General features: G+C 30.6%; 4 protein-coding genes and 2 long non-coding RNA genes across 23 annotated transcripts; 2 read left to right on the forward strand and 4 right to left on the reverse strand.

The window, feature by feature from the left end:
• The first annotated feature begins 248 nt into the window (after window positions 1-248).
• On the forward strand, window positions 249-2,204 carry LOC110637386 (uncharacterized). The gene is made up of 2 exons (XR_002491504.2): window positions 249-475; window positions 1,823-2,204. It is a non-coding gene; the product is annotated as an uncharacterized LOC110637386 (long non-coding RNA).
• Window positions 1,453-6,506, reverse strand: LOC110637383 (protein ABIL2). Of its 16 annotated transcripts, none has more exons than XM_058152867.1 (10): window positions 6,107-6,506; window positions 5,207-5,334; window positions 4,820-4,902; window positions 4,567-4,735; window positions 3,831-3,966; window positions 3,615-3,707; window positions 3,484-3,526; window positions 3,310-3,404; window positions 3,075-3,199; window positions 1,453-2,895 (listed from the first exon to the last, which is right to left on the reverse strand). In XM_058152867.1, the coding sequence occupies exons 2-10, from the start codon at window positions 5,300-5,302 to the stop codon at window positions 2,722-2,724; spliced, it is 1,014 nt and encodes a 337-aa protein (XP_058008850.1). In that variant the 5' UTR covers window positions 5,303-5,334; window positions 6,107-6,506; the 3' UTR covers window positions 1,453-2,721. The 16 variants fall into 16 exon arrangements, with proteins under 16 accessions (XP_058008850.1, XP_021643145.2, XP_058008857.1 ...); XM_021787453.2 differs by having other exon boundaries at window positions 4,567-4,717; window positions 6,107-6,499; XM_058152874.1 differs by having other exon boundaries at window positions 4,567-4,717; window positions 5,184-5,334; window positions 6,107-6,498.
• A 7,354-nt stretch (window positions 6,507-13,860) lies between these two features.
• Window positions 13,861-15,404, forward strand: LOC110648169 (protein RKD4-like). Of its 3 annotated transcripts, none has more exons than XM_021802314.2 (3): window positions 13,861-14,090; window positions 14,207-14,744; window positions 14,848-15,404. In XM_021802314.2, exons 1-3 carry the CDS (start codon window positions 13,996-13,998, stop codon window positions 15,004-15,006), a joined length of 792 nt encoding a protein of 263 aa, XP_021658006.2. In that variant the 5' UTR covers window positions 13,861-13,995; the 3' UTR covers window positions 15,007-15,404. The 3 variants fall into 3 exon arrangements, with proteins under 3 accessions (XP_021658006.2, XP_058008860.1, XP_058008859.1); XM_058152877.1 differs by having other exon boundaries at window positions 14,835-14,989; XM_058152876.1 differs by having other exon boundaries at window positions 14,839-14,989.
• A 129-nt stretch (window positions 15,405-15,533) lies between these two features.
• LOC110648168 (uncharacterized protein At4g00950) lies at window positions 15,534-16,827 on the reverse strand. The gene is made up of 2 exons (XM_021802313.2): window positions 16,082-16,827; window positions 15,534-15,828 (listed from the first exon to the last, which is right to left on the reverse strand). The coding sequence occupies exons 1-2, from the start codon at window positions 16,655-16,657 to the stop codon at window positions 15,766-15,768; spliced, it is 639 nt and encodes a 212-aa protein (XP_021658005.2). The 5' UTR covers window positions 16,658-16,827; the 3' UTR covers window positions 15,534-15,765.
• A 2,738-nt stretch (window positions 16,828-19,565) lies between these two features.
• On the reverse strand, window positions 19,566-21,399 carry LOC110648158 (sm-like protein LSM8). Its single transcript, XM_021802286.2, has 5 exons — window positions 21,266-21,399; window positions 20,490-20,530; window positions 20,317-20,391; window positions 20,010-20,062; window positions 19,566-19,862 (listed from the first exon to the last, which is right to left on the reverse strand). Exons 1-5 carry the CDS (start codon window positions 21,300-21,302, stop codon window positions 19,772-19,774), a joined length of 297 nt encoding a protein of 98 aa, XP_021657978.1. The 5' UTR covers window positions 21,303-21,399; the 3' UTR covers window positions 19,566-19,771.
• Window positions 21,400-22,058: 659 nt separating this feature from the next.
• Window positions 22,059-23,170, reverse strand: LOC131183058 (uncharacterized). The gene is made up of 2 exons (XR_009151223.1): window positions 22,973-23,170; window positions 22,059-22,164 (listed from the first exon to the last, which is right to left on the reverse strand). It is a non-coding gene; the product is annotated as an uncharacterized LOC131183058 (long non-coding RNA).
• Between the last annotated feature and the right edge of the window lie 2,284 nt (window positions 23,171-25,454).

Genomic DNA, 25,454 nt, shown 5'->3' on the forward strand with positions numbered 1-25,454 from the left:
ATTATTCATTAGATTTTTTTTTTTTTAAATTCTAGTAGGTTTTTCAAAATATATACTTTATTCATTGACACTGTTGTTTTAAAATTAGCAATTTTGGTCTATATGATTTGCTAATAGCCATAAAATTTATTTAAATTTTAAAAATTTTCTTTATATTTTATTTTTTTATATTAAATTAAACTATATTCTAATTAATAAAATTTTAATTTAAATGATTTGAAGTAATTAAAATTTAATCTATAATTTATACCAATATTTTTTTAGGTACAATTATCTATAATTTATATCTGTATCCATTAAATCAATGATTTTATAATTATTAATATATTTTCTTTTGGCTCCAAATTGCATCGAAAGTGTTCACTCTGGGATGTACAATCTTTTACAAGAAGAATTGATTGTTTCAGCTTTCACGCGACTAAACAAGGCACTGCAGAAGGTTTGCAGCAACATTACAAAACACAAGGAATGAAAGGTGTTGTTGACGACGCATCAAATTGGGCGGCCTTGCTCAGCGGTTTTCCTTCATCATCACTTATCATTGATGCAATTATCAAATGGCCTAATTTACCCGTTTTAATTTGTTATTTTTTTAAAATTATTTAGTGGATGAATTAGAGGTATGTTGCCTTTAATTGATTGAGAGAAATAATCTTTGATGATATTTTCTTTTTTATGAAGTAATTCTCACTTGTGCCTTGTGGGGTTACATCATATGTTTAGGACTGCTATAAGTTGCTTAGAAGAGTAGAATTGAAACTAGAAAATGCTAAAAATGTGTAACTTCTGCTTTCTGTGTTTGAGTTTTCCATTGTGATTTGGTTTCAAAATGTGATCGGTGAAGCAATTTTGTGGCTATTTGAATGATTTTAGGGTAAGTCCATAAGGCTTTCAAGAACAATCTCATTTTGGGATGTTACAGTGTCACAAAATTGAATATGTGGTTTTAAATTTGTAGTGACAACTATACAGGGATTATGAGCTAATCAGTGTAGCCCTTGGACATTGTCAGAGGCGATTTAAATGTTTAGTATGGCCTAGAATTTATTATATCAGAACTTCATTATATTTTCACAACAATTCTCAGATTCTAGACTAGTGTTTCCTTAGCACTTGCTGTTCAATAATAATTATTCAGGGAAGGTCAGAGATGTGAATTATCAGTGCTAAAACGATGAGAATATCAAAATAATGTTGATGACTTTGAAAAATAAACTCTCATAGATAGAAACTCCATGTTGAAATGTTCAACAAAGCATATGGTGAGATGTGGTTGGTGCTGTACTACAACAGTAAGATATAGTTCATTACCTTCCAGAATTTCTTTATGACATTGTTTGATGTAAATAAATAATCACTGCTGTGACTTGGAAGTGGATTTTGAGTCTGAGGAGAATGCTTCAATTGCTTCATTGATTGTTCTTTTGCAACTCTATTTTCTTTTTAAAAAAAAAAAAAAAAAACAAAAAACTTTTTCTAATGCAGTTGCAACCAGATAAAGTGAAAAGGCATATGTCAATCTCTGGTGGGAAGTTGTCAGTGTGAGTTAATCTATGTGGTGGTTGATAGATTTTCTGCATTTTCTTTTTAAACATGGTAGCTGAATCTCGTGGATTTGCTTTCTAAATAGTAAAGAATATCCAAATTAAATTAAAGAGACCCAAGATGGACATTCCAATTTTCAAGTTCTTATCGCTGGGCTGTCCCCCTGGAGTCTTGAGTTTGGTAGATCTGTGGCTATTCTCAATTTGATTGGAAATCATTCCAATTAATTTACCTTCTAATTAATTTTTTATTTTCATTTTTTCCTCGTTATTGACAGGCATTTTGAGGCCGTGGAAGCGAGACTTCTTTGAGCATCATTTTCCACTTTCACAGACAAAAACGGCTGAAGAATTTGGGAAAGGAATGGAATTGTGATATGCAGTTATTATCAACAAATTAGTCGTACTGTTGTGTAATTCTAATCGATTCTGTCGCTCTTGATAACTTAAGATATGTAGGATTTTCAAAGAAGTGGTCTAATCAGGTGTAGGATTTTCAAGTTTTACTCAGGCCTGTTCTGGTCCAAGTGTAAAAATGCATCATGTTTTTTTGTTACAGGTCAATCACCGTCTTCTTTTTGTAAAATAGAAGTGATGATGTTCAGACCTTTCATGGTATTTTAATCAACAGATGGATTTAACTTGATCCTTTTAACATAATTGCCATGTTTTTCAAGGCTTCCTTACATGCAACCATTTCTCATCAATTGTAGAATGTGTTTTAGCTCAGTTTTGACCTGTAAAGATCATTAAGGATGAGTCCATAAACTTCATTTGCCTACATATATGATTGCAGGATCATGCGTACAGCAGATTCTTATTTTCGAACAGCACAAACATGGAGATTGAAATCAATATTATGATTAAAACTCTTAGAAATATAAAATTTTAATATCACCACCGCAAAGTGCAGGTCTTAGACTAGTATATCATATATAGAACTAATTACAAATAGCAGAATAAATCAACAAAGGAGTAAACTGACATTCCTTTGACATGATTTCAAATCAAAATATGCAATAATACTGCACCTGAAAGGAAAAAAATTAACATCACATGATAAATAGCTACTGCTCGAGAGGAAAAATGAGGTACCAAAAGAAGAGAAAATCAGGAAATCCAAGTCCACAATTGTTCCCTGCAACCTTGGCCTTTTTTTAACAGACAACTTTTTCCTTCAGTATTCATCCAAGTAAGAATATAGCATATCATCTTTCTTAGATTTGCGTCGACTAAGCAATGCCTTGAGAAGACGTTTACTTTTGCTGGGGTATTGCTCACTGTCTTTGGAATTTTCCTCCTTTTCAGCTTGGACTCGCATTGAAGCCGATTTTCGAAGCTCCGAAGGATACTGACAGAAACAGAAAAAAATTTCCAAATATTCAGCAGTCGTTTCTGCTAAATAAATATAAAAAACTATTTTCAAATATTAAATAACTTCATATGCTTTCATAGCAATGCTTTTGTGCAGGTTTATCTGCAATTTCTTCTCAACTTTTAACATGATAGATAAAGTTAACCCATTCTCACCCGTAGTCTTGCAGCAGCTACTGAACTTGGAGTGGTAGGCCTACTGCCATTTGGGGTTGTTGGCCTACTTGACACAGACCCAGAGCGCAATAATGGAAAACGATGCGGTGAAACTGTGCGCTTCTCTGATTTGCAAGAAGGCATCATCAGTTCAAGAACAATAGTCCAAAGTAAGTTCTGAAAACTGCATGAAAAAGAAGGCAAAACAAATTGTTAAGGAGACATGTAAACAAACCTAATTCTTTTGGGGGCATGGTAGATGTAAAGGAAAAGGTTGCAGATGGCTGCAGAGGTCGTCGAGCAGGTGAAGGAGAACGAGAACGCCCTTTTCTGTATGGAACATAACTTAAAATTATCCTCTTAACCATGATTAAATATTTGATGAGTACAGAAGATGCAGCAATCTTACCTGACTGAAGATGTGGGGGTTTCTGTGATCGTTGCTCGAACAACTTTGGTAACATTAGATAAAGGATTAAATTCTTATACAATCTTGCCTAGGACACCAGAAACCAATACAAACTAGGAGGAATTCCTTACCATTCCGGAACTGATGCCAAACATCTTCATTGTCTAGGCTGTATCCCAGATATTTTGATTTGGTGTGGATGGCTCCATGCATGGTTTCCCCAACTGAACATGACATGAATCGGCAGATTGTAAAGATCCATGTTTTTATATTGCAAGAAGAAAAGGAAACACTAAACTTGGTTAATAATCATAGTAACAGTAAAGGAAACAGGGAAGCATTATTACCTGGCAAGATGTACCGCTTATGGTACTTTGGAGTATTTATTACCAGTGACTGTTGGGTGAGACCCTCATGATCAATATATTCTTGGCATGCTCGTAGTCTCTTAACAAACCACAAAACGGGAAAAATAAGGCCATCCTTCAGTTAAAAGCATATATAAATGTTTTAACTCCAGTGCAGTTCATCAGTACACTGATCTCTAGCATTATCTTTAATCAAAACAAAACCACTGAAAGAAAAAAATATCCTTCCAGCCATTCTGCATGACGTGTCTTCCATACTATTCAGATGTAATGTCAGTATTAAATGTCAAACCCCATTTGTAAAGATCTCCCAGTATGTTGCTAGACGAACAAACAAACAGCCACAGATTCTAAACAGAGGGCATTTGACTGTCTTTGAAAAGCAATTAACACAAGGGAGATTCCATCTTCAGATACAATCAGTCAAAGGTCATCAAGAGTTTCTCATACTGATGCTTAATACAGAACAAGGACTTATTTTTCTATGTTCATTGCTATACTTTTCTTCCTTTATGGGGTACTCTCAACTGTGAATATTCAAAATACGGGCTTCTTCAAGCTATCAACTTCAAATTTGACGTAGAATCATTGGAATCGCCTCAATGATTTCTATATAATATTCACATCATAAATGGTACTTCTCTTCCCACTATCTCATATCATAATAGAACCTAAACTTCAAACATTTTAATGAAAAATGAAAATCAAGGCATACCTGTTCAATGCAAGACACACTGAACTCTGTTCCAGAAACTTCATCAACCTTCACATCCAACAGATCATTAACCTTATATGTCACAGAACCCAAATGGTCCACTGTATTCACAATAGCTTTAACGGCATAATCTTTTAATGTCTCCGCTACCCTGCATAGAAATGAGATTCTAATTTCTTGGGGGATACAAAGAAAACATCAGTCCCTATTTCATTAATACCATTCATGACAACTCCCAACAAAGGCAACTCACATCTGTTTTTGGTCATCATTTGTGTAGGATAGTTCGAAATACTCAGCTGCTGAGTACAACTGTGTTCTCAGATTTTTCAAATCCTGGAATAGATAGATGCAATGAAAAAATTATGCCACAAAAATCCATTAAAACAGCCTAATTGCAAGACACAAATTGTACCAATATTTAAATGAAGGATATCAAAAATACTAGAAGGGTGAGTCGATCTGAAAGGCTGCTTATAAAAGAGAAGGCCAATAAAAGATTTCGAAAGAATTAGCATGCCAGAATAGTAAACACCATAATACGCACGCATCGAAAATACTAACTTCAATTTTCAGTTAGATTGGCAAGATTAAATGAGACTTCGTAGACGAGGTACCAATGAATGAATTTAAGCAGCACCTTAAGACTATCAGAGAACAGCAAACTCTGTTGCATAGAAACTTCATCATAATTTGATGCCTCTGTAGAGACAGAAGATGCAGCCATCGTACCCATAGTGGACAAAATTACACTTGGAATCCCTTATCCTGCAGACACCAAAAGCATGGAATGAGGATAATCTAGTATTGATCCTCGGCTGAACATTTTATTTACAATTCCTCAAAGAATTTAAGTGTTTTCTTCTAAGAACCCAAATCAGAAACCGAATAAAATCCTACCCCCAAAAAATTGATGATGGCAAACGCAGCAAACGTGCAAGAGAGAGAGAGAGAGAGAGAGAGATTATACCCAAAATAATAATCCTATTTGAACCCTGAAAATTTTAAAATTCGAACACCTTGAAGAATAAAAAACAAGAGAAAGGGAGAGACAGAGACACTCTTTCCTGATAAGTTACAACTAAAAAGAAACCAAAAGCACCTATATTCGAAACAAGATTTAGCATATTACATGCCAGACAGTACTTTGCCAGTTGCCACACTTCTGCAACCACTCAGAAAACCAAAATTTATAAAGACAATCAAAATTTTGAACTACTGCAACACTTGCTAGTAACCCCCCAAAAAAAATCTGAATCTTCAACAATACTCTAATTATATCAAATAAAATAAACATCCAAGAAAAGTAAACCAATCCTTAAAAAGCACCAAAAGCTGGGAAATTTTCAATTCCCTCTGTCTGGTTGCTGGGGAAATGAATAGAAAATCCTATTACCTTAGCTTAACCAAACAGTCCCAGTGGATTGTGCTCGGCAAAGGTGGCTACTTTACAAGGTTATTTTTAAATTGGACCTTCTGATAAGAATGGGCAGCGGACGAAAAGAACGGGGTATGCAAGTGAAATTAAAAGGGGACTAACCTGATTCTCCCATTATGGCACAAACTTAGGTTATTTTGGCACGAGCTGAGACTATAGGCCAAGACCCATCTCCCCAATCAAAATCCATCCACTGCCAGCCAACGAAAGGAAAGAAGCAAACAAGTAGGCCAGAGCAAATGGACAGAGGAAAGTGTCTTAGGTGTAAAGATTTTTTACTAAACAACAGAAAACGACAAACATTAATGTGTTTCAGTTCAAGTCCAATTCAAGTCGTTTAGGAAGCCACATGAGTAGAGCACCATAAAACGCAAACAAAAGGCTTTATATAGATAGAGAAGAAGAAAAGTAGCTGATTAGAGATAGAGAGAGAGAGGAGGAGGAGGAGGAGTTGAAGAAGATGCAGGAGGAGACGGGCATCAAGGATAGCGCGTCTTGACGTCTTGTATTGGGAGTCAAAGTAACTTGTGAGGGAAAATCTACTCCTTTTGGAAGCAAAAACTGACCACTCCAACCCCATTACGCATCATTCGGCCCATTTTAGTGGAATCCACTCTTTCACTAACCTTAAAACTAATATTTATTTAATTATTCTAAAAACATTTTCTCTTAGTACTTACATTGCTGGCAATGAAGTAAACCATTTTGTCCACTAATCATGGAGAGAAGTGATCTTAACCGTTTGATAAAAACCCATCAACCATCAATCTGTAGGTAACTCTGGTTAAGAGCTAACCATTGTTTCATCTTCTTTGCCCTTCGAAGGCACTCCTGGCTGTTGTTGTTTCACAGCTTGCTGCTACCTTCACCAAGCGCGAAACTTCTTCGACATCAATATTATATTAATTTTTACATATTACCGCAAATGCATTTAATTAAAAAAAAATCTTTAAATCCTTAGTTCAAATTATTTTGATTTTTTTTTAATCTTAAAATTATTATAATTAAAAATTTATATTTTAATTTTTTTGTCTTACTATTTTGAAATAAAATTTTTTATTATTTTATTATAATCTTATTTTTATGAACAATTCCTCTTAGATAGTAGAAGTAATCAACATCTTGAAGATAGAACAATAAAGTAAAAATAAAATATTAAAAAATAAAATTATAGAAGACACCTTTTTAAATTAAAATAAACTTTTATGAAATTCCTATTTTTATAAGAATTGAAACCCAAGACAATTTTTATTTATTTAGTGAAGTAGGAATTTAATTATCCTAAGCAAAATGGAAGGTCCAAGAAATATCTGGAAAATAATTATTGAAGAAAAATTAAAACCTATAAATTGTGATAATTGTTTTATTCATTTCATAACAATTTTATCACATAAAACTCCCCATTCATAATTTAATTGATTTTAAAATTCTTTAAAAAAAAATAAAAGCCCATAAAAAAAGTAAACTCTACTGCAAGTTAAAGAGTTAAGACTATAATTAACCATATATTTTATTTCCTTTAACAAGATCACTGCAGCACAAAATCCACTGCAAGAAAAACATGTCTCATGATAATGCATATGAGATTTTTGTTTTTATGAGAAACAGGGTTAAACGATTAAAATAAAATTACTATCAATAAATTATTAATATAAAAAATATAATAATAATTTAGTAATCGTGATATTCGAAATAGAGATGTATTGTCCAAAAATAATAAATCATCTAAAGATAAGTGTATCCATCATTAAATTAAATTTTTATATATAAATTTATACATTTTATACATATATTCTAATTAATTCTACATATATTTTAATATATATATATTTAATTTAATAATAATTAAATGCATTCTTATATAAATTTAAATTTATATTAAATGGAGGACATGAGACTTCAATATTTTTTTTTTTTTATAGACATCAATGATATTAGAGATTGAGAGTTTTTTTTTTTTTTTTTTTTTCTTTTTTCCGAAAGATCATGTTTCATTAAGAGGTTTTAGAAGGCCGAAGGTTTGCAACATCTAAAAGCCCAAGATTACAAATAAATGAAAAGGGCAAACCCATGATCAGGTAGGAGAAAGAAGACCAGACACCTATCCGGAAGGGCAACCCTGCGGTGATCGGAAAGCTACTGGAGAGAAAAAGAAAAATATGGAGACGTGAGTTCCACTATCTGGAAAGAAGATACAAACTCAATGTTTAGTTATGCAATTGCTCGTACGTTATCGTTGCTTTTGGTCTTGGCAATTGGAAACCTCCAAGTAGTATGACCAATCAGCCAATCATTGCTCCCACACACCCCATCTCAATCACCCTTATTACTGTGGAAGAGCGTTTGCAAGGGCGGTAAAATTGTTGTTATTATTGTTATTATTTTTTGATAATTAATTTTAGAAAATGCATACACACATAATATAGGAAAATTTTATTATATATACTTATATTTTAAGGTAATTACTGATTAAAAGTTAATTATATATATATATTTATGTATCACACACACTCCATTTGAGAGATGTGAGATTCAAAAACAAAAACAAAAATACTACAAAAGCACTCATATTTTCACATCATTATCTTTTTTTAATAATTAATTCAAAGAAACGCACACACATATGGTACAAGGAAAACTTACTGTATACACTTACATTTTCAAGTAATTACTAACTATAAAACAATTATATGCACACAATTATTATTGTTGTTAGGATTTTTCATCAATTATTTATTATTATTGTTATTATTATTATTATTATTATTAGTATTATGAGTTTAGGAGGACTCATTTTTGGATATGATTTATTCAATTTATATATTTTTCAAATGATAATATTGTAATTTATAATTTTATATTCATGATAAATTAGATGATAATAAAGAGGGTGGATGATAATAAAGAGAAACGTGTCTTCTTTAATTTAAAATTTAAAATTAAATGGAATTGACACAATTTAATTTGGTTTAATTATTTTTGTAATTTACTTTGATAATTTGATTTTAATTTTTAAGTATTTTTGGTAAAGATTTAATAATAAAAAAATTAAAACAACTGAAAAATAAAGTCAAAATCAAGATATTTTAATTTTAAATTTAGTATATTTAATTTTTTCTTCAAATTCAATCTGCTAAATATTTTATATTAAAAAAATAACATCAAATCAATTAGAGTGTTTCATTATCATCATCATCATTATCATTACATCCTTTTGAGTATAACAAATGGGAGATTTAGAGTCTCAATTTTAAAATTTTTTCTTTATATATTTTGAAAATTAATTATTTTTATAATTAAAATATTTTTATTATATAATTTATTAATTATTAGTTAATCTTCTACCTATGTTTATTTTATTTGTCACTTTTTAAAAATTATTTTTTCAAAATTATTTGTCATCTTAATTTGGTATATTAATTAAATTTTTCTAATTTTTCTTTTATCTATACTAAGTATAATAATTGCTATTTCTATAATTTTTATAGCTCATTTTATTACATCTCAATCTCTTTTAATTAGATGAAATAAAAATTAATTTAATTAAATTAAAATTTTTTTATTATAATTTAAGTAATTTAATTATTTTCTCTTAATTATGTGAAAAAACTTAAATCACAAAAAAAAATATAATATTAAATTATATATATATATATAATTGTTAAAATCATGAGTTAACTCATATAACTTTACGATTGTACATATTTAAAATATTTCCTTTTAATTCATAAATTCATTATTATTTATTTATTTTAGCATCATTTTTAGATTTTTTAAGTTTCTAAATATAGTAATAACTATTATTTTTGCTAGCACAATTTTACATTGTAATTTTTATATTATTTTTTTAACAATTTTTGTTATATTTCAATTATCCTGATCTAATTTCTATATATTATTAATCAAATATTTCCATTATTTGTATTTACATATTTTTCGAATTGAAATTTTGGATAAAATTGTATGTATGTATAATTTTAATTATTTTCATATTGATAACTTGATGAAAAAAATATTTTATTTAAAATTAAAATAATTTACATATAAAATTTGAAAATATATTAAAAAGCTTTCTTATAACTTCTTATATTTAAATGTATATAAAATTTCATTTATTTCTATAAATATGTTTTTTTTTTAAAGATAGTTTTTAATAAATTATAAATTCTTACTATTTTATCATCCGATTTTAACTTCTTATATTTAAATGTATATAAAATTTTATTTATTTCTATAAATATGATTTTTTTTTAAAGATAGTTTTTAATAAATTATAAATTCTTACTATTTTATCATCCGATTTTACGATATGATTTACATTCCTTCGCCGATTTCTAGAAAAGCGAGTTTTAACATCCTTTTATTTGCGCATGTGCCATGTTGGCTGCCGCTGGCTGCCGCTGCATATTTTCGGTTCGATTTCGTTGGGAATCAGCGGCTTGATTAGCAGCAAATATTAAAGTTAATCAATCTAAAAAAGAAAAGTGGAATAGGTAATGGCTGATTGGCTGATGGCTCCAGAAAAAAGATATAATTGATAAAATTATTTAAAAAAAAAAAACCATTTTGCATAAAGGGGTTGCATACCACGTAGTTTAAGTTTTTATTTATTTCGATGGATTACATTAAAAATTTATCTATATTATTGTTTTAATTTACTTAATTTTAATTAAAATTAAAAATTAAAACTTTATAATTATAGAAATAATTTTAATATTATTAAACAACTTAAACTCAATACCTGATGATTATGAAAACGAATATTTAATTTCTATTTTTTAATCATGTGATTTTAATTTTGAATCATAATTATTTAATTAATTTCTTAGCTCCCGAAATAAGTATATATGCTTATCGTTTCATGAAAAAAAAAAAAAAAAAAACTCCACGAGTAAAAGTTAATTTGGGGTTTCAGGGATCTTTTTGGTCAGCTGGTAAAAAAAATGTAACCGTGAAGGGTAAAATATTTTTCATTTTTTATTTATTTCAACACACGTGCAACTCATGTAAAAACTTAAAAACCCCTTAAATATGGGCGAAAATTACAAGTTTATTCTGAACACAAACTTAAAATCGGCCCCAATTGATTCTGGGCCAAAAGTTTGTGCATCAAAATGGGCTTTTGTTACTTTGTCCGAATAAAATTTCCGAGCTTTTAATTTATGTACTTGTATAAATATACGTTTTATGAATTTGATATATATACATGCACACTTTTGTCCATTGTTTTAATTTTTTTATAATAATTAAGAAAATAATTAAATCACTTTAATTATAATAAAATATGTCTTAAGTTGACTAAATTATTGTAACGCTCGTTCCTAGCCCATTGGATAGTATTGTTAGCTTTGGCCTGTTGGATCTTACGACTTTGTTATTTAGACCCCTTTTTTTGAAGCTTAAAAAGCTCACTATATAGGTTAAAAGGCTTGCTACTTATATAGCCCATCACTTTTTCCTCCATTTTTTAATGTGAGACTTGGTTCATTCCTGCCCCCCATTTGGACAAGGTTACTAGTGAGCCTTGCCCCTCTAAAGGACTGCTCTAACCGAGATCTTCCTTTTTACACGGGATGTTACAGACCCACCAGTTTCTGCCTGGTTCATCCTCGAATCACACCGTACTAAGGGAAGTCGGCTCCGATACCATATGTAATGTCTTTTCCTGGCTCACTGGACCTCACGGTTTTATTCCTTGAACCCCTTCTTTGAGACTCAAAAGCACGTTATCCAGGTTAGAAGACTTGCTACTTGTATAACCCATCACTTTTTTTTTTCATTTTCGATGTGAGACTCGGTTCATTTCTACCCCCACTTGGACAAAGTTACCAGCGAGTCTTGCCCCTCCAAAAGACCGCTTCAACCAAGTTCTTCCTTTCCGCACGAAATGTTACAATTATCATTTATTTCACATAATTAAAAAAGAGAAAAATAACAAGTGTGTTTCAGAAAATTATAAAAATACTTATTTTATTTAAGTAACGGTAAGAGTATAATTGAAAAAAAAAATTAATTAATATTCTTAATCATCTCAAAATGATAAATAATATTAGATAAAATAATTTAAAAAAATAAAAATAGATTGAGAGAAATATAATATTGCTCACTCAAAACTTTTTTTTCCAAATTTAAAGCCACTATGGAAAGTGGATTTTGAAAACTATATATCATTCGGAACGTTTTCATCAGAGAAATTTCAAACAAATCCAGACATTTAATTCTCATTAAACAAACCTTACCTGCCCCATATTATTTCCTTTCCTTCTACTAAATGATATTTAGTATTTTCTCTCTCCATTTTTCAGTATTTTTTTAAAATTATATTATTCAAAATTATTTGTGCTTTGAGAAAATTAATATACGTTAATAATTTTTTTTAATTTTATTTTTATCTCTATTAAACATAATAATTATTTATATAATTTTATAAAATTCATTTGATTATCTCTCTTAATTAAATTTTTTAATAAATAAATAATAATTTAATGAAATTTTATTATAATTTTATTATAATTTAAATAATTATATTATTTTATTAATTAAAATATAGAACAGATAAGAGTAGGGTAAGGAACTAACATATTAGAAAATAACAACGTAACATTTTGTGCCAATGGCAGGTTATGACGGCTGGAATTTACTAAGTTATAAAAATGACGAAAATGGAATCTGATCTCATAAATTAAATGTTTAATTAATTAAATGCGACCTTTAAGTGAATTTATGTCCTTATCATTCTTGTTAATCTATTTCAAACCGTTTTTCACCGATCCAAAAATGGGTTGAAGTAGATTAAAATTGAATTGAAATTAATCATATTAATTTTAATAAACTTAATTCAATTTCAAATTAAAATCAAAATTTTTATTTTTTAAAAATTTAAAAAAATAAAAAATTTTAACTATCAAATTTAATCAAATTAAATTAAATTCACGCTACGTTTGATAGAGCGTAATATAATGCAATGTAATTAATTATATAATATAATCAAAATTGTAATATAATATAACATAGTTATTATTATATTCTTATATTTCGTTACAAAATAAAAATATAAACTAATTAATGTAATGATAATTTTTATTTTAATATTTAATTTATTCATATTATTAATAATAAGTAATAATGGTTGCAATAAGCAGTAAGCGAGTAGTAGTGATAGCTATGATTGTGACAAGGTAGTTAGATGGTTGTGGTAGTGTTGATGATGGTGGTAAGGTGAAATTGTGTGGTGATGGTAATGGCCAAATGATGATAAAGGTGATAATGGTTTAATGGTAATAACAATGGTGGTAACATGACAATGATGGTAATAGTGATGTGATTGTGGTGGTGGTAATAGTGGTGTTGTGATAGAGGTGACAGAATAATAATAATAGTGGTAATAGCAGTGATGACTGGAGAGTAGCGGTGGTGATAGTATTGATAATAAATAAAAAAATTTTAATTACATCAAATAATAATCACTACGTTGCTTTGTGTAATCATCATTTTATTATGTCAAATCTTTTTGTATTATCAAATAATGTAATTAAATATACAATGTAATTATGAGTATATTACAATTTTGATTACATTATATTAAATATTAAATCAAAATTAAAATAAAAATGTCTTTTAATTTGATTCTATTCGGAGATAAGACATTAATGTTTAGTTAATGAATCTCTCTTACGAAAAATTAATCAAAATTAATGTTAAATGGTTTACTAATTTCAATTATAAGCGCCACGAGCAACAACGAGAGAGTGAGAGAGATTGTAAATTAAAAGTGTTCATATGAAAATTTAGAATGATGCAGCCCCCCAGAGTGATTAATTATTGGTAATCGTTCCACTAATAAATGCCATATTTATAGTTTACTATACATTCCATTTAGTTTTTTGTAACTCTCCTAAACGTGCACAAACTCCGATAATCTCCATATCCATCTCCTCCCCATAACACCAATTCATTCCCCCCTCTTCCCTTTTCTCTCAATCTCTGGGAATATGGATTCTAAAACTTCTGCACAACTAATGAACATTCCAAAGAAAGAGAACCAACATGAATTTGACTTGTTCTCCATGGATGAATCCTTTGAAAAGTATGTACATATGTATATGTTTGTTTCATCACTTACGCATTACTAGTCACTCAATTGCTACTTCTTGAAAAAGTTTCAATTTTTGACTTTTTTTTTTTTGGCATATATGCATGCAGACTTGCAGAACTTCCTCCATTAGAGAGTTTCTTGGAGATCGATTATCCGTCTTTGTCATCATACGACAAAAATTTTGGGTCCGAGGGCTTTCAAGAGCTGATGAGCATTAATGACTACTCCTTGGGTTATAATCATCTTCTTTCTTGGGATGAAGATATTGTAGTCGACGCAAAGCCACTAAACACAATTAATACCATTGCTGCTGCTGCTACTACTACTATAGGCAATGCTGATGATTTTGCTGCTACTTCAACTATAATGGACAAGGAAGAGGAAAAGAGGGTGATAAAAAGTGGGAGGAAGAGGTCGGTTCCATTAGAATTGGAGGAAAAGCGGGTAACAACAAGTGGAAGGAAGAGGTCGATTCCATTAGAATTGGAGGAGATTCGAAAGCATTTTGATGTGCCCATTACAAAAGCAGCCAAGGAGATGAAGGTGGGATTGACAGTTTTAAAGAAGAGGTGTAGAGAACTCAAAATAATGAGATGGCCACACAGGAAAATCAGAAGCTTGAAGTCTCTTATCAACAATGTCAAGGTATGTATATTCTTAATTTTGGGTTTGTTTTTATACATGTAAGTGAGATCGTAACTTGTTTGATGTATTTACTAAATGGGTGCGTGCAAGTAAGCGTTTTTAGGAGATGGGGTTGACTCATGAGATAGTGATGCTGGAGGAGCATCAAAGACTTCTAGAGAAAAAGCCAGATATGGAGTTCAATGACACCACCAAGAAGCTTAGGCAGGCTATTTTCAAAGCAAATTACAAGAAGAAAAGGTGCTTGGCAGCTCATGCTTGACAAGCACTTCATCCGTAGCGCAAATAGGGAAGGAAAACTTGCTCCCATGAAGAAGCTATTTTTGACTTTTGGTACACACAGGGAACTTACGTGGGCAGTGAGTGTAATTAGGTTCTACAGAAAAAAGCATACATGATTATTGACTAGATTTTGCAAGGTGCACTGTTTGTTTTTAGGCAAACTGATATATAGTTACCGTTTAATTGTTGAAATCTTTGCGGGAATATTAACTCTCTCATCATGCTAATGTCAAGTTATCACCACTATTCTCACTACAATGGAAAATTACTATTAGAAACTGCCAATTAGACAATGGGAGTCAAAGAAAGCCTGTTACCAAATTCTCCTTTTTGGGTTTTTAATCTTTGTAGATGATATTAATAAATTAGACATTATTATTACTCTTTATTATCTTATAATGATAGAACTTAATATATAAATAGTTAAGAGATATATGTGCACAAGTGAATCATGTCATTTAAAAAATTGAAAAAAAAGTTGAAATGTGATAATGCATGGGCTAGACATTGAAGCAAACATTAGTAAATTTAAGCAACATCAGATGATATTAAATTTGGCAGCATCCAAATATTATTACATTATCAAAATTAATTAAGCAGGAAATATTATCATTAACATTGTTCCTATGTACAAAATTTCAACCAATTTTGCAGGGAATCAGAGCACACCACTTTGAATTGGAAGTGATCAAATCAAGAAGATCAAAAGTTGGCAATTATCACTGGCTTGTGATCTTTGTCAATTTTTCTGCTGCCTGCGTCTCCATGGGGCCACCTGCTTAAAGCTTTTATAGATGTCTGTCTGCAGTTACCATTAATGCATCATTAAACATCAATCTGTAGAAAAATCAAAAGACTCAAGGGAAATACTGCTATTTTCTAACTTTCAAGAAACACATTCCTCTGTTTTGGATAAATAATTCAAATAAAATCCTTCCCTTGGAGTCAATTAAGAAATTCAATGGCTTCTGAGGAATATAATCTTGCTTAACAAGCACCATCGATAACTAGCCATGTATATATAACATTAATTATGTTGGTATATACATACTTACCCACAAGTGTGATCTTGTAGAAGAAAAACCCAAGAAGCTGGATTTCCTTATCCTAGTGATCTTCACCTTCGCAGTAACACCATCAACACCACGACGATCAAAAACTGGAGATGATGAGAAGTCAACACTACCCTCAACAACTGGTTTATTCCTTCTGAAACTCCCCCACCGGCTAGATCCAAATATCACTCTTCCTTTACCGTCTCTCGTGGCCAAGTTCTCAAAGCTACTAAATAACGACCTTCCTTTCCCAAATGACAAAGAGCTAGAGTGAGACAGAGACTGATGATGAGCACTCAAATAAGGTTCATCCAAGACAGTAGTAGGAGAGGGCATGTTATTGACTCTGGCCTCACAAAACAGCCTCGGAGGCAATTCCAAGCATCTTGCAGTCTTGGAGTTGGGATGCACCTGGTTGGTGGTCCAGGGTCTAGGCTTGCCTGGTGCTTCCTCCCAAAGGAATGGAACTGAAGCTAAGGTATGTATTGGTGAAGTCGACAACCCTGGTGACTCTTGTGGCTTGCTTGGAAGCGAAAAGAAGGAGAGCTTAGGTGCAGGACTTGGCTCAGAGCCCATAGTTTTGAATTTTTCTCTTCCTTAATTTCTGTGTCTAAAAGATCATGCAGGAGTGACACTGAAAGAAGAAGAAAAAGAAGAAGAAGAAGGCTTCTTCTGCACGAGTTTCTTCCCAAAAGTCACGGAGAGCAAGAGAGAGACCAACTTAATTAGCTACTTGTTTTCATTGATTAGTGTGATTAGATGCTGATAGGGACACTAATGATTTCATGATTGTAAAATAATATGGTTTACATATGGCTACAACAAGCCAAATGGGTAATTAAAACCCTATCAAAAAATTGTCTAAGCCGGCTATATTACAATATACTAGGGGACTTATAATTTATAAAATTACAAGTTTGTCATTTCTCAAGAAAAAAAAATCATTTCCAATTTGACGGTTTAGCTGCCCAATTTTATTTATTTAAAATACGACGATACATATCTATAATTATATAGGCATATCTTGAATTAATAAGAAAAAAAATTTGTCTAAATCATAAATTTAAAATATAAATATATAGAACTCATATATTTAATATATAAATTTCATTATACATATTATATATTTGAATCTATGGTATATCAGGTTTAGATTATGCATACCTCAAATTAATAGAAAAGAAAATTTATGTCTAGATTATAAATTTAAAATATAAATATGTAAGACTCATATATTTAATATGTAAATTCCACTATATATATTGTGTATTGAGTCTATAGTACATCAGGTTTAGACTAGGCGAATCTCGAATTAATAAAAAAGGAAATTTATATCTAGATCATAAATTTAAAATATAAATATGTAATATTCATGTATTTAACATATAGATTTCACCATAAATATTTAGTACTGAGTCTATGGTATATCAAATTTAGATAAAAAAAATCTTAAAAATATATTTTATTTTTTGATGAACTTCATAATTTGTAGTAATTTTTTTTAATTGTATACTGAAATTAGACTATTTATGCCGTAAATATTTAATTTTATGTAACATTTATATTTTCTCATTTTAACTGTATTTTCAAAATTTTAAGTTCTAACATTTCATACCTTTTTTGTTAATATTTATCAAAATAGCATCAATTTTTATATATTAGAAAAAACAATAAACACAATCGATTAATGGAGTCTTCCACTAAACGCGGATGCTAAATAATATAGGAAATTAAAATTAAATATATCACTTTCCTTTGTTTGTTTGAAAAAATAAAAAGGAAAGCATTTGAAGCATATTTAATTATAAAATTTAAAAATAATTAAAATATTATTTTAATAATATTTACAAAAAAACTAACAACTTAATCATAATCTCAAACACAATTTTAAAATTTAAAAATAAATTTTAAAATTGTTTTTTATATATTTTTTTAACTCAATTATATACATAAAAAACCTTTTTTTTTTTAACATAAAAATTATACTCATAAAAAATCTTCTTTTTTTTATTAAATTTATACACAGTTAAAGAATTTATTCTATTTGTATATTAAAATTTAAATTATCTTAAAATAAAATTATAAAATGTGAATACGTCATTACTTTTATAAATTTTTCCTTACATTTAAAGAAGGCACAAAATGTGAAAAATATCATATAAAGTACTTCTACCAGAAAAAAATTATATCATATCAATTTCATCACTACATATAATAGGAAAATATTTTTCCTTTCATGACTTAAGACTTTATTTTTGAAAAAAAAACTATATATTTCATTAAATCTCAATATTAAATTACAATAAATAAGACGCCAACTTTTATGATAGATTGTGTCAAGGCAACACACGTGCCAAAATTCCACTCATTTCACCTAACCCAATTGCCACTCACTTGACCTAACCAATAGCTGGTGCCAGTTTTTTTTTTTTCAAAAGATAAAATTTCATTGAAATCACATCATGATTTTAAAAATAGTAAAAATAAATAAAATTACAACAATTTAATCAAAACCAGACAATGAGTATACTTCATGAACAATAATGTGTGATTACACTCAGTGAGAATACATAAAAGAGAATATCATCATATCTCAATTTATATCACGAAACATTGATATATTATGACTTAAATCTCTTTGTAAAAAAAAAAAAAAATTTTTTTTTGTCTTAAAAGCTTCACACCTACTCCTTGAAGGAAAGATAAAACAATCTCATAAAAATAAAATAAAAGCATTCACCAAAGCCTTTAGAAAAAGAGAGAAAAAAAAAAAAACTCATATATTAGCTTAAGCTAAGGCAATGGTGGACGGAAAGTTGTAAAGAGAGGAGAAAAGTGCCAGACTTACAGTGGGATTTGGATACAATCATATTTATTGACCTCACGAAGACTTTTGATAAGAACTCGTGCACATGCGCCTCTCTAAACACTAAAAAGTGCTATACAAAACGCAAGCATGTGAACCTACAAATGCCCAAAGTGACCAAGATTTAGCAAGCAGCAAATCCCATCTCAAAGCCGGTCTTCACTCTTATCCGATAGCTTCCTATGGTTGTCTCTCTCTTTTGCTTGGTCACATCCTAATTTATTATTTTTATACTATTTCCTTCCCTACAATTAATTTCTAATCCATATAAAACTGCCAACTAATTCTGATGTAACACTAATTATTTATTAAAAAAAAACAAAAGAAAAATCAACTTGATATTTATAACAATTTTGATCAATTTAATAAATAAGTTTACACGTAAATCTTATATAGTTATCTTAATAAACATTAGTGTGTAGCATGGGTCCTGTTAAAGCTCAGGTATTAAGAAAAATTAATGCTTTTGGAGACCTATAAAGTATGAACCATCCACTCAACCACAACAAGACTAACATAGCAATGTCTTATTTACAATAATCCGTTGGCGAGTGAACACAGACCGCTAACATTATAAATTATCTTCTTCCTCGTTAACCAGCATTAAGAGGCAAAATATATTAAAATTGGAAAGACAACTAACACCAATATTTAAAAAGTATACAAAGCACAATGATGCCAACAAAGTTAAAAGAGAAAATAAGACCAGCAGAATTTCGATTAAATTAGGTCTCGGTCTACAACCATTGAGACTTAAACCAATGTAACATTTTGCATTTAGCCCATAATCTGCACTACAACAACAACCCACATATTCATAGTGATCAATGGATGACTGGCTTGAGAGGATGAGCTCTTAGGTTTGATAAGTCAATATGTGAATCAAGCTCTTCATCCAGTTCCCCAACAATGCTTCTGAAAGAATCAATCAGGAAAGATCAGAAAAAAGCCACAGTTTAGGATGTAGTGAGAACACAAGGGAACTAAGAAATTGAATACTCCTCGCCAAGCAAAAAAACAAAAATATTATAAAGCGCAAGAAACAATGAAGAAAGCATTTACATGTTGTCACCCCTTATTATGTACAAACCCAGAACAAGTTGTTGAACGCCCTCCTGCAAATCAATTAATAGTTATTCATGCAGCGTGAGTACATAAAATATCATCTTCAAATGTTCAAACTATAAATGAAGTTTCAACTCAGCTCAGTATTAAACTGTCTAAGAGGAGCTGGAATTACATCATTTAAATAATAGCAGTTCAACTCAGATAATATTAAATATCCCCTTAAACTGCATCAAATTTGTTAGAAAACCAAGAATAAATCACTGCTACATGTACAGCTTCTTAGACAAATAAGCATAAAAACCTTAGTAGAGTAAACACGTTCATGAGATTCATCGAGGATGATATTTGTGGCCTGGTCAAAGCCTTTCAAGATTCCCTGAATCATAAAGCTCTTCATAATTAAGATGATATTCTAAATGATCACATGAATGTATTAAAGAAATATAGGTCATGCAGACCAAACTTATAGCTTACCACTATGTTGCGGCCATCATTGGTTATAACTGAAATTGTTTCTGCAAAAAAGGGAAATAATTACAGGATAACTATGCCAAATTGGAGAAAATCTGAACGAGTCAATGCCACTGAAGCATGGAGAGAATTCCTTTCTCAGCAAGAATTATGTGGAACAAACATTAAAAATAAAATAAAATAAAACAAAGCCTAGGCTCAAAAACAAAACACAAGTCATACACCTCAAAAAGTAGTCCTGTAAAGCATATTGTTCATGAAACACGGCATAGTTTAGGTTGTGACTTTTTAATCTATTTTACCCCAACTCATAAAGCCCATGCTTGATCAGATGACAGAATCATGCATCTTTCTTGGCATTTCCTAGTAAAGCAATGTTAATCAAAGTTCCTTATATTATGTGCTTGTTAATGATAGTATTTCTGCAGCATATTTCACATGTAATTTGATTTTAAAAATATATTTATCATATTACTTCTTCCATTTCTTACAAATCTTATGGAATTTTTACGCATTTCTTAAGTGTTTTAACATGCTTTTCAAAACAGTTTGAATAATATTTATCACAGGCTTTCATATTACTTCTTGAATCAAAGTTTCAATTTTCAAAATGCTTACACCTCAATGTCTAAATAGTAAGCCACATCTTGCATTTTATGATATCTCAAGGACTAAATGCTTCGAAGTTCCAAGGAAAGCAGTCTTGCTACTAAATTTTAGCCTTTAAAGTCTACAGGAATTAAAAAGCAATTAAACAGGATCTTAAAGAATTTGCATACGATCTACAAGAGACTCAAGTCCAAGGCCAGTAGACATTTTGCAAGTCCTGAAGCAGCTGAGAGAGAAATTCCTTCGCAAGACTGTCTACAACTACAATCAATCTGTCTGCATAAAAAAAAAAGGGCCATGAGATCCCACAACAGAGCTATAACTACAATTATTCTCTCTGCCTGGCTAAAACTACCACATACATACAAATCAACCACAACAAGCACCCATTGAGCCAGACAACATTCTTGTTGTCATCATCTTCATTTGCAAGACAAAGTTGGTTGCAACGTTACCTAGTTATAACTATAGCTAACATCCCCATTTTTCTGACACTCAACTAAATACTAATAAAGGTCATTATATCCATACAATATACAACAGTCTAAGCATTAAATGAACAGTTCTTCAGAAGTGGAATTTTCTCAGTAAAATGTAGTACTAGTTGATAACAAATACAATGTGGCCACTGGTTGAATTCTTTACCCTTTAAAAAAAAAAAAAACTCAACTGCATCATTTCATTCATGTCTATGTGAATTGATAATAGGTCAGAAAAAAATTCTTCAAAAAAGAACATCTCAATATATTTTCAATAAAATAACATTTGTGAAATCGCGATAATAAAGTTCTAAACAAATAGAACAGATTTTAGCAAGGCAACCTTAATAAATTGAAATATTAATATGGTATTGCTATACCCTACATATTCAATAGCCTAAAAGCAGTATTTAATGCCAAAGCTAAAATCCCTTTCTACAGGAATGAAAAAGCAATTAAACAGGATCTTAAAGAATTTGCATACGATCTACAAGAGACTCAAGTCCAAGGCCAGTAGACATTTTGCAAGTCCTGAAGCAGCTGAGAGAGAAATTCCTTCGCAAGACTGTCTACAACTACAATCAATCTGTCTGCATAAAAAAAAAAGGGCCATGAGATCCCACAACAGAGCTATAACTACAATTATTCTCTCTGCCTGGCTAAAACTACCACATACATACAAATCATCCACAACAAGCACCCATTGAGCCAGACAACATTCTTGTTGTCATCATCTTCATTTGCAAGACAAAGTTGGTTGCAACGTTACCTAGTTATAACTATAGCTAACATCCCCATTTTTCTGACACTCAACTAAATACTAATAAAGGTCATTATATCCATACAATATACAACAGTCTAAGCATTAAATGAACAGTTCTTCAGAAGTGGAATTTTCTCAGTAAAATGTAGTACTAGTTGATAACAAATACAATGTGGCCACTGGTTGAATTCTTTACCCTTAAAAAAAAAAAAAACTCAACTGCATCATTTCATTCATGTCTATGTGAATTGATAATAGGTCAGAAAAAAATTCTTCAAAAAAGAACATCTCAATATATTTTCAATAAAATAACATTTGTGAAGTCGCGATAATAAAGTTCTAAACAAATAGAACAGATTTTAGCAAGGCAACCTTAATAAATTGAAATATTACTATGGTATTGCTATACCCTACATATTCAATAGCCTAAAAGCAGTATTTAATGCCAAAGCTAAAATCCCTTAGCACTTATCGCTCAGATTGTAAAAAATTTCATACAAATGCAAATACACAAAAAAAGGAGTTTCTCTTTCTTTAGCTTCTCAATTTCTTCAATTAGAAAAAGCGAAGATCTTGCTGCAAAATGCAACAAAGAAATGCTATTTACAAGTTTCTGAAAGTAAGAAGTTATGCACCTGAAGATAGTTGATGGAGGTGGATGAAGACAATGTCTTTGTAATCTCCGAGAGTTTCCGTATAGAAAACGGGCGGATACAGCTTCTAGGAGTTCAGGTGATTTCAGGGAAAGGGCTTTTGGGTTTTCTAACTTCTTCTCGTCTTTCCCAACCCTCTTTCACCCTTTACTCATTTGAATACTACTTCAAAATGCTACGTCGTTTAAGCAATAACCGCCTCTACTTGAAAGGCAAATTATTGGAGTAAATTACATTTACGTACCTGGGGTATGTATCTACATTTTAATTTATGATCCAAAATTTTAACCCTTAATTCATTTTTTTTTTAAATTTAACCCTTAATTTAAATAATATAAAATTCTTTTTTACTTTTTTAGCTCATTTTTAAATTATTTTTACTTGGTGTAACATTTATAATAATAAAATTATATTTTTTTATCTTTTTTAATTAACATTTGTTAGAAAAAAATTTTAATTGATTATAAATAATATTTATATAATTAATTTCTCTAATTTTTCTCATTCTGTTTTATTTCTACACACTCGATAATTCAAATTGCATGATCGGCGCTTTTATATATATATATATATATAATTTTAATTTTTTATTAAATAAAAATATTTTATGATTTGATATTCTAATAATTTTAAATTAATTTTTAAGTAATAAAATATTTAGTTGTTATATTTATCATTGACCCCAACTCAACTTAACTAAATCTCAAAAAATTTGGGGTTAATTATATGGATTCGTTTTCTCCACTCTAAACGATTTTGAGTTAAAGCTTCAGAAATGTGTAATATTTTTAGGTCATATTGTACCACTTTCCTCCAAGTTAATTTAGGTCTATCACTTTTTTTTCTTTCTATCTTCTAACATAATGTATTCAACTTGTCTAACTGGAGCCTCCGTATGTCTACGCTTCACATTACCAAACCACCTGAATCTCCCTTTTCTCAACTTATCCTCAATTGGCACCACTCCTACCTTTTCTCTAATACTCTTATTACGGACTTTATCTAGTCTAGTATGACCACTCATTCACCTTAACATTCTCATCTCTGCAACTCTTATCTTAGAGGCATACGACTCTTCAGTGCTCAACACTCACTACCATATAACATAGCCGGTCGTATGGCTGTACGGTAGAATTTTTCTTTCAACTTAATGGGAATCTTGTGATCACATAAAACTCCCATGGCACGTCTCCACTTCAACCATCTGGCTTTAATCCTATGACTAGCATCCTCCTCACATCCCCATATACTTGAAAGACTGAGGTGAGATATTTAAAGTAATTACTTTGGGACAGTACCACTCCATCCAAACTAATTTCTTCCCTATTATCAGTTTTGCCTTTACTGAACTTGCAATGCATGTATTATGTCTTCGTTCTACTTAACTTAAAGCCCTTTGACTCTAAAGTACTTCTCCAAGACTCTAGCTTTCTATTGACTCCTTCTCGCGTCTCAACTATCAGAACAATATCATCCGCAAATATCATGCACCAAGGAATACTCTTTTGTATATGTTTCGTCAATTCATCTAAAACTAATGTAAAAATGTAAGGGCTTATAGCTGATCCTTGGTATAATCCGATTGAGATTGGAAAATCTCTTGTGTCCTCTCTCACTTTACGCACAATAATAGTTGCTCCTTCATACATATCTTTCAACACTTGTATGTACCTAATAGATATCCTCTTTTGTTCTAACATGTTTCATAAGACATCTGTTGGAACACTATCATAATCCTTCTCTAAATCAATAAAAACCATGTGTAGATCTTTCTTCATATCTCTATATTTCTCTATCAAACTTCTAATGAGAAAGATCACTTCTATAGTTGAACGATCGGGCATGAAGCGAAATTGATTGAGAGAGATAGAAGTATCATGCCGTAGTCGATGCTCCACAACTCTCTCCCACAACTTCATAGTATGGCTCATGAATTTAATTTTCCTATAGTTTAAGCAACTCTGTATGTCTCCCTTATTATATAAATATTTAATAAGATTCTAAACTCAAATAAAATGCATGATGAATGGAGGAGGAGTATTTTAGTTCTCACGGATTTGTCGCTTTTGGGTGTAAAAGCCTAAAGGATAAATCTGTGAGGTCTGGTATGGGCTAGGCCAAAGCGAACAATACTAGCCAGTGGGCCGAGCCATTACAATTGGTATCAGAGCCCTCCGCGTGGCCTCTTGTGCTATGGTGGGGAAAACTTCAGCGAGGACGCTAAGTCCCAAAAGGGGGGGAGAATGGTCCCTTAGGCAAATCCCACGTTGACAAAGCACAAGAGAGATCCAGCTACCTAGTATTGTCCGCTTTGGCCCAGCCCATACCAGGCCTCACAGATTTGTCCTTTGGGCTTTTACACTCAAAAGCACGCTAACCAGTGTTCCAAGACCACCAAATTTAAGTCCAGTAAATTTTAGAATCTTATTAAAATACTCCTCCTCCATATATTTAAATATTATAA

The sequence above is a fragment of the Hevea brasiliensis genome, chromosome 9 (genome assembly GCF_030052815.1).
Source record: "Hevea brasiliensis isolate MT/VB/25A 57/8 chromosome 9, ASM3005281v1, whole genome shotgun sequence".
Lineage (NCBI taxonomy): Eukaryota > Viridiplantae > Streptophyta > Magnoliopsida > Malpighiales > Euphorbiaceae > Hevea > Hevea brasiliensis.